Below are 17,194 nucleotides of genomic sequence, written 5' to 3'. Positions count from 1 at the left end.
TATGAGTTGTCCACATTGCTAAATATCTACACAATTGCTATTAACCGGCAGAGGTGGCCAATGGTAACATTGACCATGCAGACTAAATTGCCCTTTCATCCTTAAAGACCCACAAAACCAGGTTGAAGGTGCACAGTGGGCAGGAGAGTGGGGGGTAGGAAGTGATGTAGGGACACTTGCATTTCTTTTGCCTGTGCAGTACCTGATCTGTGGATTATCCGTGAACTTCAGTCTGTGAGCCAGATACCTTAAACAATTCAATTTAAAAAGGTAAGGAAATAATGCAGATTTTCTGCAGGCTTGGAAGCCTCTGTACAGAGACCAGTTCTTTCGGGCGAATGCTCTGCACCAAGGCATGATTCTTATGACAGCAAAAACCAGAAGGATGGTGTGGTAGTTGAAGCATATGTGATGTGGATTCTATTCCTGCCTCTGCACTGATTTATTGCTCAGCAACCTTGGGCAAGCCTCTCTACCACAGGTTCCCCATCTGTAAAGAGGGTGTAATAATACTGCCCTTCCTCACAGAGTTTAATGAGGTTTCATTCATGAATAGATTTCTAAAGTGCTTTGAGATCTTTGGAGTGAAGGCATCACAGAATTGTTAATGGGACTTCATTAAGACTCATAAAAGCCAAAATATCTGAAAAGGTCACTCATCTGAAGGTCTTGATCATGTTTAAAAAAATCACGGCCTTTTTTTTTAAAAACTAACTTTCACAAAAAAGCCAGCCTGTGAATGATATGGTTTGAATATGGACCAACTTACTCTATTCATCCTGCCTACAAAATCTCTTACGCAGAGAAGAGTATTTTTAACAACACTGAACTCATCCCTGCCAAAAAAAAAAGTTCAAAGTTAATTTTACCCTGACCAAGACGGACACTTATGACTTGCAACAGGTTAACTGGAAGGGGAAGAATTATAATTATTGTTTAAAACAAGCATGACAAGTGGTAAAGCAAAGTTAGTGTTGATCCTTTTGATTACAAACCTCTCTAAGGGTACGTCTTCACTACCCACCATATCGGCGGGTAGCAATCGATTTCTCGGAGTTCGATATATCGCGTCTCATCTAGACACGATATATCGAACCCCGAACGCGCTCCTGTCAACTCTGGAACTCCACCACCGCGAACGGCGGTGGCGGAGTCGACGGGGGAGCCGCGGACGTTGATCCCGCGCCGTGAGGATGGGTAAGTAATTCGAACTAAGGTACTTCGACTTCAGCTACGCCATTCGCGTAGCTGAAGTTGCGTACCTTAGATCGAACCCCCCCCCCCCCAGTGTAGACCAGGCCTAAGTCTAAAGCTGAAACAAGATAAAAACACCAGAGTTAGGCTTCTTATTGCCTATAATACATGACAAGAATCCTCTTTACTGAAGGAGTTAAAGTTTTTGCAATAAATCTAGTATGCCACAAGCTAAATTTTTTGACAGCCAATCTGGTGTAATGCAACAAATCAGTGTAACATAACAAACAGCAGACGCATTCTGTGGCACAGCGTCCCCATAAACTTCAATCTCTGGGTAAAAATCTTGATTTATTATATAGCTTTTGGACAGTTACGAAAGAAAATTTGCCAAAGATCAGAATAATCAACTCTTTCACCCAAGCAGGTTTTTATGAAAGAATAAAGCACAGAATGGGTCTGAGCAAAATAAATAAAAATTCCACACTTTTAACCCACAGAAGCTTTTGCGTCATTCAGAAATATTTGCAGACATTAACAATCTTTTATCATCAAAAAGGCACTCCAGCCTTGAAAATTAGGGCTTTTTCTGAAATTTCCTTGTATTTGTAGCCGTCTAACTACCCTGTTAGTGCCATTACTAACTTGTAAATACTTACTGAGGTTACATTTGTCAAAGCAGGGCTTTTTAAAGATGCATGTAGCTAATTTCCCCTAAAAACTCCTCTGTTTTGCTAAGCTATTCTCTGCAGGTTATAAAAATAGTAGTATATAATTTACAAATAGTATCTGTAATAGGATTCATTGTTGTGAATGTCTGAACTACATGTTTTCATCCACGGAAAGGGAAATAATACTTCAGACTCCTCTTGGAAATGCTAGTTGTTTTAATGCAATTTGCTTCTCCTTATTTTGGACTCATGAAGAGGGTTGCAAACAGAAACATACATTAGCCATTCATACTAAATATACTAGCCCCATTCAGAGCATGTAAAGGCATTATTGTTGCATCATTCTGAACAGCGCTGCTGTTCCACTTGCCCGTGTAATTAGCACACAATACAGGCCAGACAGTTTCCTGGTGAGAGGCGCTGTGTGCTTAGGACGAAATAAAATAGTAACGGTAAATAAATAAGTACGTAAATAAATAAATAAATAAATGCTGTTTTGACATCTGACCCAAGAAATGGCTTCTTGGCTAAATGGCACTTTCGTGAAGATGTTCCCATTGTTCGTTGATTTATCAAAAAAAAATTGCTACTCACTGAAATTTAGATATTTGTATCTGAGAAGAAGTGGGGGAGGGAGGAGTTATTAAGCAAGTCTTTCAGTAAGACACCTGATGATGGATAGTCAAACACAGAGTCTCCTGTAAACACAGAGAGAACCAAAAGGTATGAACTGACTCATAATTGTGTCAACACAGGTTGCAGACCCTTGGTTTATTTCAGCCTTCCTGTTTTTCCACAGATTTCTTTTCACACTGCACTTTTTAGACACAGTTTCTTTTTAATACATCTTAGTGGGGTGCAGAAGAATAGAAGTTTTCAGATTGAGAGGTAGACATTTTTACACACACACACACACACACACACACACACAGTGATGGGTTTGGTCACAGAGACCCCCTTTGGGACTGTCCCCTGACATGCTGGAATTACCTCTGAGCCCATTTTCCCTGCCAGCTTCGGACTCCAGAACCCTGCCTTGTTGAGCCAGACATGCTTAAAACTCACTTAAAATCACTACCAGTATCTCAAAGCAATCAGCTGTGCACAGACCCTGTTCGACTACGCCACTGTGACAGAACCTGTCACAGTGGCCCATCACATGTACGGTTGTTTTTTCCGCCCCCACCATCTCAAGAGCCTGACCCTGCAACTGATCCTCATGCAATTAGACCCACTAAAGTCAATGAGGTTTTTCACCTGTGGAAAGGTTGCAGGATTGGACCTGTGATTTGGAAATATCTAGCAGTCCACATGACAACCTCTTTTCCAAAAATCCAGTTTAAAGATCTCACAAAATTGTATAAAACTAAGCAGTACAGAGCCAAAAGAACTGCTCCATCCAATCTTCATCCTCAGTAACTTAAACAGTCATATATTAGGCTTAGGGCCAGACTGTGATATACCAGTACTCACGCTGAGTAGTGCCCAAGTCCTTCTGTAGTCTTATTAAAGTCAATGTGTAAAGTGCTACTCAACGGGAATAAGGGTGGCAGGATTTGGACTTTTTATTTCCATCTGTACAAAAAAAATGCATCAATCACTATAATTTTTAATCAACAAATAATCTTTGCAGCAAAGCCACATCTGACCACTTTGCCCCAAGGGAAACTTTCTGCCTGCATTTTTTTTCTGGTCCATTAATAAAAAGATACAAAGAAAACAAATTTTAGGAGGGAACTGCCACAAATAAATGTCAGAAATGACACCCATACAGTATTTCAGAAACAATAAAAGTTGAGACAGATTGAATTTTTTAACGATCTTCCTTGAAGGTTATTGTGTGTTTCATTGCAGCAGGAAGTCTCATGCTGAACAGTTTTCCCCTTTAGGAGCCAAGATTAATTGAATAGCAGAGATAATTCCATATGCAAATGACAATATATTAAGTCCCCCTTGCTCCCAGCAGGTTCTGTACCTTCAGAAATTGTTCCAAAGTTTGCGTGAATATAGAGTACGCAAGTGTCCATGAACTGGAAGAGGGGCTGTTTCTTTTTTTTTTTTTTTAAATGTCCATTGCCCTGCTTTAGCTCCCTTCAACCACATAGCAAGGGAAGTGAAATTTGCTGGAGGAGACCATGAAAACAGTTTAATAACTTTCCACATATTTTCCCTGCATAAATACTCGGCAAATCTGGAGTATAAATCATGCTATAGCACATTGGTCAAGTCCCATGAGTGCCACTGAAGTCAGACGAATTATGGTATTTGCTATCTCAGTTGTTACAATTTCTCGCCTTTCACTTATTCATTGCCAGTGTCTGGATTTACGTCAGAGGGGAAAAATAGGAGTTTCGCTAGCTAAAGTTAACCCCTTATTGCAGGAATGGTAACATCATGCTTTCCAGCAGCAATTTACAAGGATATACTTATTAACATTGCTCAGTAATGATGCAGTCAAGAAAATTTCCAGACGTGAGCAGGAGAGATTATACTCTGTGGAAACAGCAACAGGAAACTCCAATGCCAAACCTTTGTTTTATTGATGTGAAACAAATATTAAAGTAATTTAAAAAAAAGTTTTACAAGACCTATATAAAAGTGCATAAAGACAGTGCTGTGACATGTATGCTGGATGGCTACTGCTGAGCGAGTCTGCTTGGCTGTACGAAGTGTTTACTATTTGCATATTACCTCCAGAATACACTAAATTATTAATGTCGAGCCACACGGAAAGGCTCTCTGCTTTTGCCAGGTCTCCCTGATATAGGGCTACTTCTTTCAAGGCAATGTTGGGTGATGCAGAAAAGGATCCATTGCCACTCGGTAGAGCCTGTTATGCACAATGTTGGCCCTCGTATGAACCAACCAAAGAATCCGTTACGTGTATCCTAAATTGTATAATGGAGATACACCTTGTAAACGCAAGTCCACTTTGGCTGCCAGGGCCTGAACACACAACCAGAGGGGCTTGGCCTTTGTCCTCTGCCTTGCAAAGGCATCTGTTGTCATGGTCAGTGCATCTTATGCCCATAACACCAATGTTAGTTTATAATGCCTCCTTCAGACACAGAAAAATGCATCGTTTGCGCAATGAAGTTACAGGAGCTAAATGGAAGCTGCTCAGGTGTGGAGAATATGTACTTTGTTTCTGCAATGTTTCTAAAAGAGAATAGGCCTCTTACCTATTGTTCTTCGGAGTTCTTCACACAGGCTAATGTGAGGGAATTTCAAGATTTCCTTCCACTTTTTGCTTTTGCCTTTGCGCTTTCCTCCACCCCCTGCAGAAGAAGGAGAAGAGATGTCAGGATTATAATTTTTTTCAGTGCCATGCCCAATCCGCACCTGGGCTGTCCTCTCACTCAGACCTATTAGGCCAGTCACAGCCCCCATAAACACCTTTTGAGTATCGCAGCTCTGTGAGAGTGGTAGTCAGAGTCAGTGTTCTGTTAGAAAAAGGCCCAGGCTACACTGATATTTGAAAATTGTATTGGCAGAGATAGGTCAAGGAGGCAATGTTTGGATCCAGACCTGGATTACTGAAGCCTAGAGTTCAGTCTGAGCCCCAGACAAGACCAACCAGTTTGAGAGTGCTGAACTGAGCTGTTTGCACGGCATTGCAACCCAAAGTGAATTCATGAAAATTAGACATTTCGTCTGACGTTTCCACCACCTTAGACTTCATCTGAGGCACATCTGAATAACAGGCCCCTTCCGATTTTGAATCTGACCCAAGCCCCAAACCTAAGGAAGGCTTGGATCTGGAGGTCAAAATTCAACACCTCCTGTCCCCCACCTCATCCAGCCATCATCTCAAAGTGGCATTGCCTTTAGGAGCTACACTCATGGATCACTGCTTACTGAGTAGGGTTAGTATTCATTTGAAAACAAAACAAAAACAAAAAAACAAGAGAAAATTCAGTCAATTCACCCAAGTATACAAAGAAGAGATTCTTTTCTTATCTTTTTTGTCTTTCTTTCCTTTGCCCCTCCCTCCATCCCCCTCACCTTTCCTTTGGGCCCGATTGTTCTCATTGCAAAAAATAAGAGGCAGTTTGGAATTAATCTGAAGCCTGTATTGTGCTAAATACCATTTTAAAATGTCGATTGCAAGCCAATAACAATAAATGTTTTCATCAGAGGGTCTCAAAAGTGAGCGACAACCGTTTATATAGAAAATAATGCAATATTTTTTCATACATCACTTCACCACAAAAAAAAAATAGTTCCCCACTGAGGATGAAGAGCCAGGACTCTGCGGGCGAGTGTGGGCTGCTTCGTGGCACTCCCCACACTGAGCTGCCTGGAGTCTGCGAAGTTCCTAAAGCCCTGAGCCCATGGGGTACAAGTTGTGCAGAATTCTGCCTCTGCGACCCCAGCCGGAGTCAAGGCACCATGGATCTATGCAGGCTGCTGCCTCTGCTCCCACTGAGACCAGTCTTGGGTGAGTTACAAAGCCTCCCGAGCACTGCTGCTGAAGCTCCAGGTCCAACGAAGTCACCCGGGGTTTCTCCACTCCGGGAGGCAAGACAAATTAGGGAAAGTTGTGATGTTAATTCCCTCCTGTGTGGATGCTCTCATTCAGAAGTAGAGAGATCTTTGTTCACTGAAAGGCCACTTTGCTTCGGAATGAGTGCATCCACACGGGGATTTAATGCGCTATGTGCTTTCACTTCACGGCTTTAGTTAACTCGCCTTAACTTGCCTGAATGTCCCCGTGCAGACAAGCCCTAGGGGTGAGAGTGGGCCACTCTCTCTCCCACATCCCCACCAGAGACTCCACTGCTGGCATCACTGCCTTCTCTGAACAATCTCTCTCGTGAGCATGTTTAACAACATCACCTCCCATCTCTCTAGTTTCTGTTCTCCCCTCCCCTTTTCATCTCTTTTCCCCCACAACTCCACCTAATTATATTATCCTCCACACTCCTCCTGCCTTTCCCTCCACCTCCTGCCTTCCTACATTCCCCGCGCACCTCATTTTTCAGTTCTGACACAGTAGTAACAATATCTGATCCTCCTGAGCATTCTCTACACTACAGATTCCACCAACGGACCTGCACTGGAATGATGTCTACAGATTTTTTTGAACGCAAGATCTGGAGACAAAGGATGCATGGGCTGGGGAAACAGAGTCCTACCAGAATTTAGGGCGAGGCAGAATGGCAAGTGGGCCATCTGTCCAGGAATCAATCAGATGAGGTTTTGGACAATCAGTACCCAAATGATTTTAGGTCACATTCTCTCTCAGGCGCTAGCGTCTTCTCGAGCATCTTTAGTAGAGCTCTGCTTCTTACTGGGATCTCCAGAGTTCTAGTACCTATGGGCTCACTCATTTCAGAGCAGGGACACAGCCAAATGCACTGTAATTATTGTCTTGCAGTGTAATGCTAAATGATTTCTCACATCTAGACTAGCTCAGTCTACTGAAGGTATTTTAATAGTCTCTCTTTTTCTTTCTCTGTCCCGGCATTTTTAATTCTAACTTTTCTTTCTCTCTCTCTTTTTCACCTTCTTCTTTTCCCATGATTACACCCCACCACAGGAAACAACGGGTGTAAAAAAAAGGTGTAAATAAAAGTTTCCACATCAGCAATAATAAAGGGTATAGGAATGTGACGAGGAGGGTTTCACTCTCATCACAGTTCCTGCCACGTGTCTATCCCAATTAGACAGGCTGTGCAATCACAGAGAATGAATATTCTTCTAAATCTGAAACCCCAGCTGTTTTTTCTGAGATTTCCCTCAGTGCTGTATTTACTGTGATTCAGTCTCTGCTCACAAAATCTGATTCACATAATTCTACTTTAGATGCCATGACACGTTGAGTGACTAATTCAGAGCCAAGTTCATTGTTAGTGAGCTGGGAGAGACGCAATCGTAGATTGAGAGTATGGTGGATACTACATGATTTTGCAGACTAAATAAGGGGTGTTGATTCAACAGGTAACAGAATATTACATGGGAAGCTTGAAAGCTTTGGAAGTTTTGCAAAAATCATGGAGTTTTTGGGGCACTTCTGATCATGTAAATACAACCTTTCCACAATATGAGATAGAGGGGAGTTCTTTCTGAATCATGACTAGCTCACTTCTCTATTCTCTTGCCTCTGTGACTAACGGCTTTGTCGTTTAAGGGCTTGGTACGCCCACATCCTGAATACCGTGTGTAGATCTGGTCGCCCCATCCAGAGGTGAAAGTAACTTAAAGGATTTACCAAGGTCGCTGGAGTCCTAAGCAGGGGCGATGCCTCAACCAGAAGGGGTGAGGCCTTTCAAGATTTAAAGGCCCTGGGGCTCCAGCTGTGGCTGGGAGCTCCAGAGCCTTTAAATCACCCCAGAGCTACCAGCTGCAGAGGTCCTCTTCAGACCCCATTGTAAAAATCACTTATTCCAGGAATGTTTTCTTCCTTCTAACCCAGGGGTAGGCAACCTATGGCACGCGTGCCGAAATCAGCACGCAAGCTGATTTTCAGTGGCACTCACACTGCCCAGGTCCTGGCCACCAGCCCAGGGGGCTCTGCATTTTAATTTAATTTTAAATGAAGCTTCTTAAACATTTTTAAAACCTTATTTACTTTACATACAACAATTGTTCAGTTATATATTATAGACTTATAGAAAGAAAGAGACCTTCTAAAAATGTTAAAATGTATGACTGGCACCCAAAACCTTAAATTAGAGTAAATAAATGAAGACTCGGCACACCACTTCTGAAAGGTTGCCGACCCCTGTTCTAACCACTGATAACTTTGATTTTACTCTCTTTCCTGAACTACTGCCTCATGCCTTGTCTTGTGTTCATTTGCCTTGTTTACTGTAGATTGTAAACTTTTGAGTGTCCAACACTATGATGATATAGCTCCATGGGAATTTACTGCATTATATAAATATTTATTAACTAGTTGTGGGGGCAGATCCTCAGGTTGTGTAAACAATGGAGCTATGATAAAATACACCAGATTAGGAACTGCCCCACTGAGAATAAATGGGCCAAAGATTTTAGGATCAATCATTCTTTTTTTTCCTTTTTAAAGCCACCCTCACAGAAATTCTCAAGATGTGCTTTCAACTGTAGCAGCACAAATCAGTGCAGTACATTATAAAGCAACTCTTCACCTGAAATGTCAGTTTCAATATTGTGGGTGGGGGAACCTGACCACGATGAGGCAGAAGGACTTTTAAAATGCATTTGATTTAAAATATATATTGATACAGACAAAATGGATGATGCATTTTTGACATTAATTTGCATCACAATCTGGGAAGGGCTCCTAGGTCCCTAGTTACAACTGTGACTGATGCATGGTATAGCCAGTGAGTTCTTTTCTCTTCCGTGCCCCATCCTATAAAAAGCAACAGCCTTCTCTGATGAATGATTTGCTCTTAGCTAAATGCAACGTGGTGTTACTATTTTGCCTGTGACGTCTTTATGTTAAAAGATGCTGATCAACTGCTTTAATCTACCTGACCTTTCGGCTCTCAGCCTCTCTCATGGAGCCAGCAGCACTTGCTGGCTCCAAATGTAATTCTAGGGTGTTTGAAGGACATAATGCATTGAGACAGCTGAGACAGGGTAGATTGTCTGGCAGAGTTAAAAGCTAAAAGGGAAGGTTTCTCTGAATAGTTTGGTAATTGTGCAGGTTGCACAAGTAAAGGCTTTTCACTTGCCTTGATTCCTGTCTTTATGCTGTCTACCCAGGCCAGGACAATCTGCAAAACCAGGATGAACAGCAAAACCTGACAAACCTGCTAGTTTTATCATGAGGGGGTGAGGTGGCTGATTTGAAACCTCAGTTTGATTATGGCAATACAAGGTGAAATGCCAACAACAGTGTGAAATCTCAGTGCTGTTACTGGGCATTCACGTAATGACTGGCATACTGAGGAGTGAAGATAATTTTTCATTATGCCATCCAGTCCTACAGGCAAAAGTATTTTCTCTATGCAGAAGTTACTGAAAAAATACATGGCCTTTTTAGTGTCAAGTATTCAGATCCCTTGTGGCAAATCTCTCTCTTTTCTCTGTACGTATGTTAAATAAAAACATGCATACAAAACATTTAGGAGTAAGAACTGCCCTTAATCCAACCTGGCTAATTATATGGTCCCCACCACTGTAGTACATGGACATTTACCATCACACAAGAAGATACATCTAGTGCAGCACATGTCTTCATGCCCATTTAATCATTGGCCTTTCTTCTGTCATTGGCCTTTCTTCTGTCACTGACAATTGGGGTACTACCAGTGATGTAGACACCTTTCAACTTGGCAACAGACTGGACTGATGCAATCAACTTGTTTCACATGAGCTGCTGAACAGCCGCTACATAGCAACGATTTCTAGTTGTGACAGAGATGGGTTGGTTTGAACCAGCGGCCTAGCAGATTTTATCTATTTTGAGGTAATGAATAAATAGACCAAAAAAAACAAAAAAGACTGAACTTTGGGTGGTATTGTGGTCTGATTTGTTAAGACCTTGTGATTTATTCCATCAGGGTGTAAATATTTACTTAGTGCACTTTATATACACTCATTTGTATTTCATAGAATCACAGAAGATTAGGGTTGGAAGAGACCTCAGGAGGTCATCTAGTCCAACTCCCTGCTCAAAGCAGGACCAACCCCAACTAAATCATCCCAGCCAGGGCTTTCTCAAACCAGGCCTTAAAAACCCCGAAGGATGGAGATTCCACCACCTCTCTAGGTAACCCATTCCAGCGCTTCACCACCCTCCTAGTGAAATAGTGTTTCCTAATATCCAACCTAGATCTCCCCCACTGCAACTTGAGACCATTGCTCCTTGTTTGGTTTGACCTCTCCAGTGTACTCAGGGCGGAGGTGGGGCGGGGAGCTGCCGCAGGGCTGGGGGAAGGGGGGGGCGCAAGGTAGAAGTTTCACGCCCTAGGCGAAACTTCCTTGCACCGACCCTGCACAGCACCATATAAGAATCTCTCTGAAGAGCTGAATATAGTGCCTACTCAGCTGCAATTAAACACCACACATTTAAAATACAAAACATTAAAGAACAACCTGCCCAAGCAGACATCAACTGAAACCCTCAAAGGCTCTGGCAACCCTGCCCTCAGGCAAACCACACACTCCAGTTAACACACTCTACAGGGAAAAATGTATTCAGAACAACTTAATGGCCCCAAAAGTGGTGAAAGAAAAATTGGCTGCAATGAATGGACCTCATATATGGATTAAAAGCAGCCAATGAGGGATTCTGACAGACTTCATGTGACAGAGAGTTCCACAGCTCAGGTCCCCCAACAAAGCAAGATCTGCTGCTGAGCTGATCATGACCAACACTAAAAATTCAGGACCTGCGAGGAAGCAAAGAAATTGCTGTCTGGCATAGCAGGGGTTAAAGAAACCTTTGGGTTTAGCTCGCCCGGCCCCTCTATACCTGCAGCCAATGCCAGGCCTGGAGTGGGGAGAAAAGAAAGGAGACTGGCTCGGTTTGGGGCTGACTAGCGAGGAGGCAGGAGCTCTCTGTCTGCCTGCCCAAACCTGCCAGCCAGCACAGCCACTTGAGGCAAGTAAGGGCTCCCCTGCCAAGAGGGATCTGCAAATAAGCCTCACGGGCGGGGCAACTGGACTACTGGGGGGCCATGCCCCAAACTAAAGAGACTTGAAGGAAAAAGCCCAGGGAAGAGGGTCTCAACAACCCCCACCACCACCACCAGGAGGGAGACCCATCTCCCCTGTTTAGGGGTTGACATACACAGGGCCCTGGGCTGAAACCCAGTGGAGAGGGAGGGTCTAGGTCTCCTTACCACCCCTCGTAGCCTTACAGAGTGAAAAACAAGTGATCTAGCCACTAGGCCACAGAAGACCCTAATCACAGGACCTGATTCTCATTTATACTTGGGTTCATAGAATCATAGAATTCAAGATCAGAAGGGACCATTATGATCATCTAGTCTGACCTCCTGCAAGATGCAGGCCACATAAGCCGATCCACCCACTCCTTAGCAAGTGAACCCTGCCCCATGCTTCAGAGGAAGGCGAAAAACCTCCAGGGCCATAGCCAATCTTCCCTGGAGGAAAATTCCTTCCCGACCCCAAATATGGCAGTCAGCTGAACCCCGAGCATGCGGGCAAGACTCTCCAGCCAAACCCTCTGGAAAAGGTTATATCATACCAGGCACATAATTGACCTATTGACTAAGCCCGTTATCCTATCATACCATCCTCCATAAACTTATCTAGCTTAATCTTAAAGTCATGGAGGTCCTTCGCCCCACTGTTTCCCTCGGTAGACTGTTCCAGTATTGCACTCCCCTGATGGTTAGAAACCTTCGTCTAATTTCAAGCCTGAATTTCCTGACTGACAGTTTATATCCGTTCGTCCTCGTGTCCACATTAGCACTGAGCTGAAATAATTCTTCTCCTTCCCTGGTATTTATCCCTCTGATATATTTAAAGAGTGTAATCATATCTCCTCTCATCCTTCTTTTGGTTAAGGAAAACAAACCGAGCTCCTCAAGTCTCCTTTCATACGAAAGGCCTTCCATTCCTCGGATCATTCTAGAGGCCCTTCTTTGTACCTGTTCTAGTTTGAATTCATCCTTCTTAAACATGGGAGACCAAAACTGCACACAATACTCCAAATGAGGTCTCACCAGCGCCTTATATAACGGGACTAGCACCTCCTTATCCCTACTAGAAATACCTCGCCTAATGCAACCCAAGACCGCATTAGCTTTTTTAACGGCCACATCACATTGCCTACTCATAGTCATCTTGCGATCAACCAGGACTCCTAGGTCCTTCTCCTCCTCCATTACTTGCAACTGGTGTGTCCCCAGCTTATAACTAAAGTTCTTGTTAGACATCCCTAAATGCATAACCTTACACTTCTCACTATTGAATTTCATCCTGTTACTAATACTCCAGTTTACAAGGTCATCTAAATCTCCCTGGAGAATATCCCGATCCTCTTCCGAATTGACAATACCCCCCAACTTGGTGTCATCCGCAAACTTTATCAGCCCACTCCTACTCTTGGTTCCCAGGTCAGCAATAAATAGATTGAATAAAATCGGACCCAAAACCGAGCCTTGAGGAACTCCACTGGTAACCCCCCTCCAACCGGACAGTTCCCCCTTCAATACTACCCTCTGCAGTCTCCCCTTTAACCAGCTCCTTATCCACCTCTGGATTTTCACTTCGATCCCCATCTTTTCCAATTTAACCAGTAATTCTTCATGCGGTACCGTATCAAACGCCTTACTGAAATCCAGATATATGAGATCCACCGCATTTCCCTTGTCTAAAAAATCTGTTACTCTCTCAAAGAAGGAGATCAAGTTGGTTTGGCACGATCTACCTTTCGTAAATCTATGCTGTAATCTATCCCAGTTGCCATCGGCCTCATGCTCTGGAACCACTCTCTCTTTTAAGATTTTTTCCATGACTTTGCATACTACAGATGTTAGACTAACAGGCCTATAATTCCCTGGGTCACTTTTTTTCCCCTTCTTGAATATAGGAACTACATTAGCTAATCTCCAGTCCGTCGGTACAATCCCCGAATTTAGGGATTTATTAAAGATTATCGCTAACGGGCTTCCTTGACTCTGGCAAGGAAAAGAGGCCTTAAAGTGGGAGTAAATGTAGGTTACATTATGGCCACTTTTGGTGCTGGAGTGGTATCAAGGGCCTTCAGTGTAAATGAGAATCAAGCCCCAGGAGTCAATCTGCTATGGCTGATTAGACTTGTGGGCAAGAGAAATGGTTGAGTGGCAGTCACGCAGGTAAAGTGATTGTTATTAAAGACTCATCTTTTACCCTGTTATTTCTTTTCTAGATATAAGGATTTTTATTCTGTGGGTAAATGTTTAGTTTTTAACAGTGACTACTGTGGGACAGAATTATGAAGGGCTTTAAATAACAGTAGTAAGATTGTGATGTGTCTTTGGTCCTCTAACAGCCTGTGTAGACGATGGAGAGCCACCATCAAACAACTGTAAGCGCCTAGACTCCAATTAGGATGTTATTCATGAAATTCACACCTCTCTGGGTCTGGAGGACTGAACGTGAGTTGCATCTGCCATTAATTCTCAAATAAACAGTGATGGGATGCTTTCCAAACTGAAGCTGTCAAGCATGTATATCTATAGCAACATGCAGATGGATTTGTGTGGAAATGTGCCGTGATATTCACAACCACAATTAACAAAATCTTGGACTAGTCTGAGAGCCATGCTCAGCTTTTGCATTTTGATATATGATGGTAACTACAGAATTTGATTCTCTTTGGAGAGCGTATTTTGGGCTTTTGATGGTATTTCGTAAGTCACAGACACTAACTTTCTTCATTGTACTGGGAGTAGTAAATTAGGAGATTATTTTGGAGATTCCAATGATTCTATGAAGTTTTCCAAAAACAGATTAGCTACGGGGATCCCCTAATATGTTGTCTGGCTAAAATAAGCTTCCTATTTTATTTTCCCCAGGGTGAAGGGATGGGATTGTGTGAGAAAAAACTCCTTTCATGTTTGTAATAGGAACCATTTTTATTTTTTATAATACATTTCTATTGGAGAATAGGCAGGGTAGATGGGCAACAAGAATGATTAGAGGCATGGACAAACCTCTGTATGAAAAGGGTCTAAAATACTGGGATTATTTACTTTAGCGAGGAGATAAATAAGAAGTGGACATGTAAAAGATGCACAAAATAATGAATGCGATAAAAAAAGGTGGCTTGGCAACTTCTCTCACCATCTCTTATAATACAAGCAAAAGGGGACGTTCGGTGTAATGAAAGGTAGCTCATTGGAAATGGATAAAAGAACCATTCCTTTTTAACAAAATGTGCAGTTAGCTTGTGGAACTCCTTGACGCAAGATATCATTAACGCCAAAATGTTAGTGGGATTAAAGAAAGGACTGAACGTTTATATGGATAACGACAGCAGCCAGAATTACAGTTGAATGGATTTACAATTTATTTTTTTTAAAAGAGTGCTTTGGAAGATATATAAACCCTCCTGAGTCTGGAAATAAACCACACATAATTAATGAGGCTGAGAGGAAACTTTCCCTGAAACAGTAGCTGCTTATTGCAGGGTTACTTACACTTTCCTCTGATGCCCCTGGTACTGACCACTCTCAGATACAGAATACTGGACTGGATTGGTAATTCTATTGTTCCTATGGCAATGGAAACATCTAGGGTGGTGCTCATATAAATCAGACCCCAGTTTCAATAGGACCACTCATTTCTAAAGCCATAATGTCTGGGCTTTGCATCAGAGGTCATTTTACACCTCCAGAGAAGCATAAAGCAGCCATGGTGTCTGATGCAAAACCCACTGAACTCAACAGGGGCCTTTCTGTTGATTCCAGTGGGCTTCAGATCAGGCCTTTATTGAGAGACAGGATCTGCCTTGAAGCCTTAACAATTTTTCTACCCCTACAGGTGGCCTCACCAGATCAGAGATTGATTAAAGCTGGCTAGAAACCAGAAATTCTGTTGCATGGGAAATACTGGCATTTCCAAATTTGTTTACATTCTGAATCACAACAAAAAGTTGACATTTCATAATTTTTTGTGGAACAAAAATGTCACAAAATTTAGATTTGGGAATAATGAAATATTTTCTTTTGAAAATGTAAAATAATTTCATTTCAAGAAGGTGAAATGTCCCATTTCTCTACTGTTGAAACATACAATATATAATATTAAATATTAAAATTATTGTAATATAATTCAGTAGCGAAAACACGAGAGAATTATTTGTTTTCAACAGTTTTCCCTCAAAATATCATCAAAATCAAAATGTTTTGATTTAAATGAAACTGTGTTTTCTGACAGAAAACTGTGCCGTTTAAAATGTTCTGACTAGTTCTAGTTTTGATACATTTGCTGGACAGCATAGTGGGAGCCTTAGTTGTGCCTGTTTTGAGAGTGTGTGGGGGAGGAGAAACCAGTCTTAGTTCTTCAGGGCTGGCAACTTTCTCCAGCATTAAAATCATATGAAAAGTAAAGAACTCAAAGAATGTTCTCCCGGGACCTACACCCAATTTCCTACTTTCACCACCACTTCCTTTAACCTAAATGACTTGCACAACTAGAATATATATTGAACATAAAGGTCCAGCTTTCTCTTCCTAACAGTTCTCCAAAGAGTGAGCACAACCTTGCGCTCCACACAGCTTGCTTGTAAAGAGCTTGATAACATCTCTTCAGGAAGGAACCATTTTTAACAACAGCTTTTTCAACTTATGACCTGCCTTATAAATGTATTACCCTGTTTTAGTAACGCATCCAAAGCTGCTGGCTACAGTTTAAGAACTTGATCCTGAAAATACTTCAGCAGGTGAGTGACTTCACTCAGGTATGCACGGAACTCTTGTGACACAACTCACATGAATAAAGGCACTCATGTGCTTAAGTGTTTGCAGGGCTAGCCTTGAAATCCAGAATTCCCAGAAGAGCTCTGGTCCCATTTAGATACCAAAAAGAAGTGGCTAGATTTTTGAATGCGCTCAGCCCATTGGGTGCAAAACTCTCTTGGAAATCTGGCTTTTCAGGTCACAATGGGAGCTGTGGGGGACAGAGCGCTTGTGAAAATCTGGCCCTTGTGCGGATACCCAAATAGGAGTTCAGCTCTCTTGAAAACCTGGGCCCCACTGGTAGATGCTGAGCACTTGAAAATTTGGCCCTGAACTCTAGAAATTCTGGCTCCCATGTCCATGTCAGAAAGAGCTGTGTGGGCTTTTTCTCCTGCAGAAATCTGTCGTGCATGGTCTCCAAAAAGAACTTGGGTTCCCATTTTATCCTTGTTCATGTGATAGTTGTTTTTTACTGCGGGTATTTCTGAGCCATGGAGATCAGACCCAAATCCAAAATTTCCCACAGTGTGGGAGGAAGTTCCATTTAGGAACCATCCCGCCTTTAACCAACTGCTTCAAAATTAATTTCCTATTGACTTGATTATGGGGTGGGGAGGTCTTAATAAATGTGATGAAAAGTTAATGATCTGGGACAGAAAATATCTTCCCTAATCTGACTGATTATTAGTTCCAGCTAATTGCTGGGAGCCTGCAGATGTTCTGATAAGTACCCCAGAAATCCAGCTGTTATTTGTTCATAAACAAACAACAACGTGTGCATTACTTATTTCAGCGTCAGGAAAACAACAAGAAAGAACCAATGTCAAGTCTCCATGAAGGAGGCATCAGAGTGAATCTCTCAAGCTGCAAGATCCTCCATCTTGAATCCCCTCATAGCCCTGCTTCCTAGCACACAGAGAGGCAGACTAAACATTTAAAGATGCAGTACACCCCATCATAACTTTACAGAGCCTGATT

At 42.3% G+C, this 17,194-nt stretch overlaps 1 protein-coding gene across 2 annotated transcripts in view; it reads right to left on the bottom strand.

Annotated features, from left to right (window-relative positions):
• Positions 1-17,194, bottom strand: part of GRK5 (G protein-coupled receptor kinase 5) — a 228,489-nt gene that overhangs the window by 129,599 nt on the left and 81,696 nt on the right. For both annotated transcript variants that reach the window (XM_039547923.1, XM_039547921.1), the window contains exon 2: positions 5,048-5,143. In XM_039547923.1, the coding sequence (XP_039403857.1) occupies positions 5,048-5,143 (96 nt within the window). The remainder of the gene's footprint in view (positions 1-5,047; positions 5,144-17,194) is intronic.

This window comes from Mauremys reevesii, linkage group 7 (assembly GCF_016161935.1).
Source record: "Mauremys reevesii isolate NIE-2019 linkage group 7, ASM1616193v1, whole genome shotgun sequence".
Lineage (NCBI taxonomy): Eukaryota > Metazoa > Chordata > Testudines > Geoemydidae > Mauremys > Mauremys reevesii.
The sequence above is the reverse complement of the archived record's forward strand: the minus strand, read 5'-3'. Positions and strand labels throughout refer to the sequence as shown.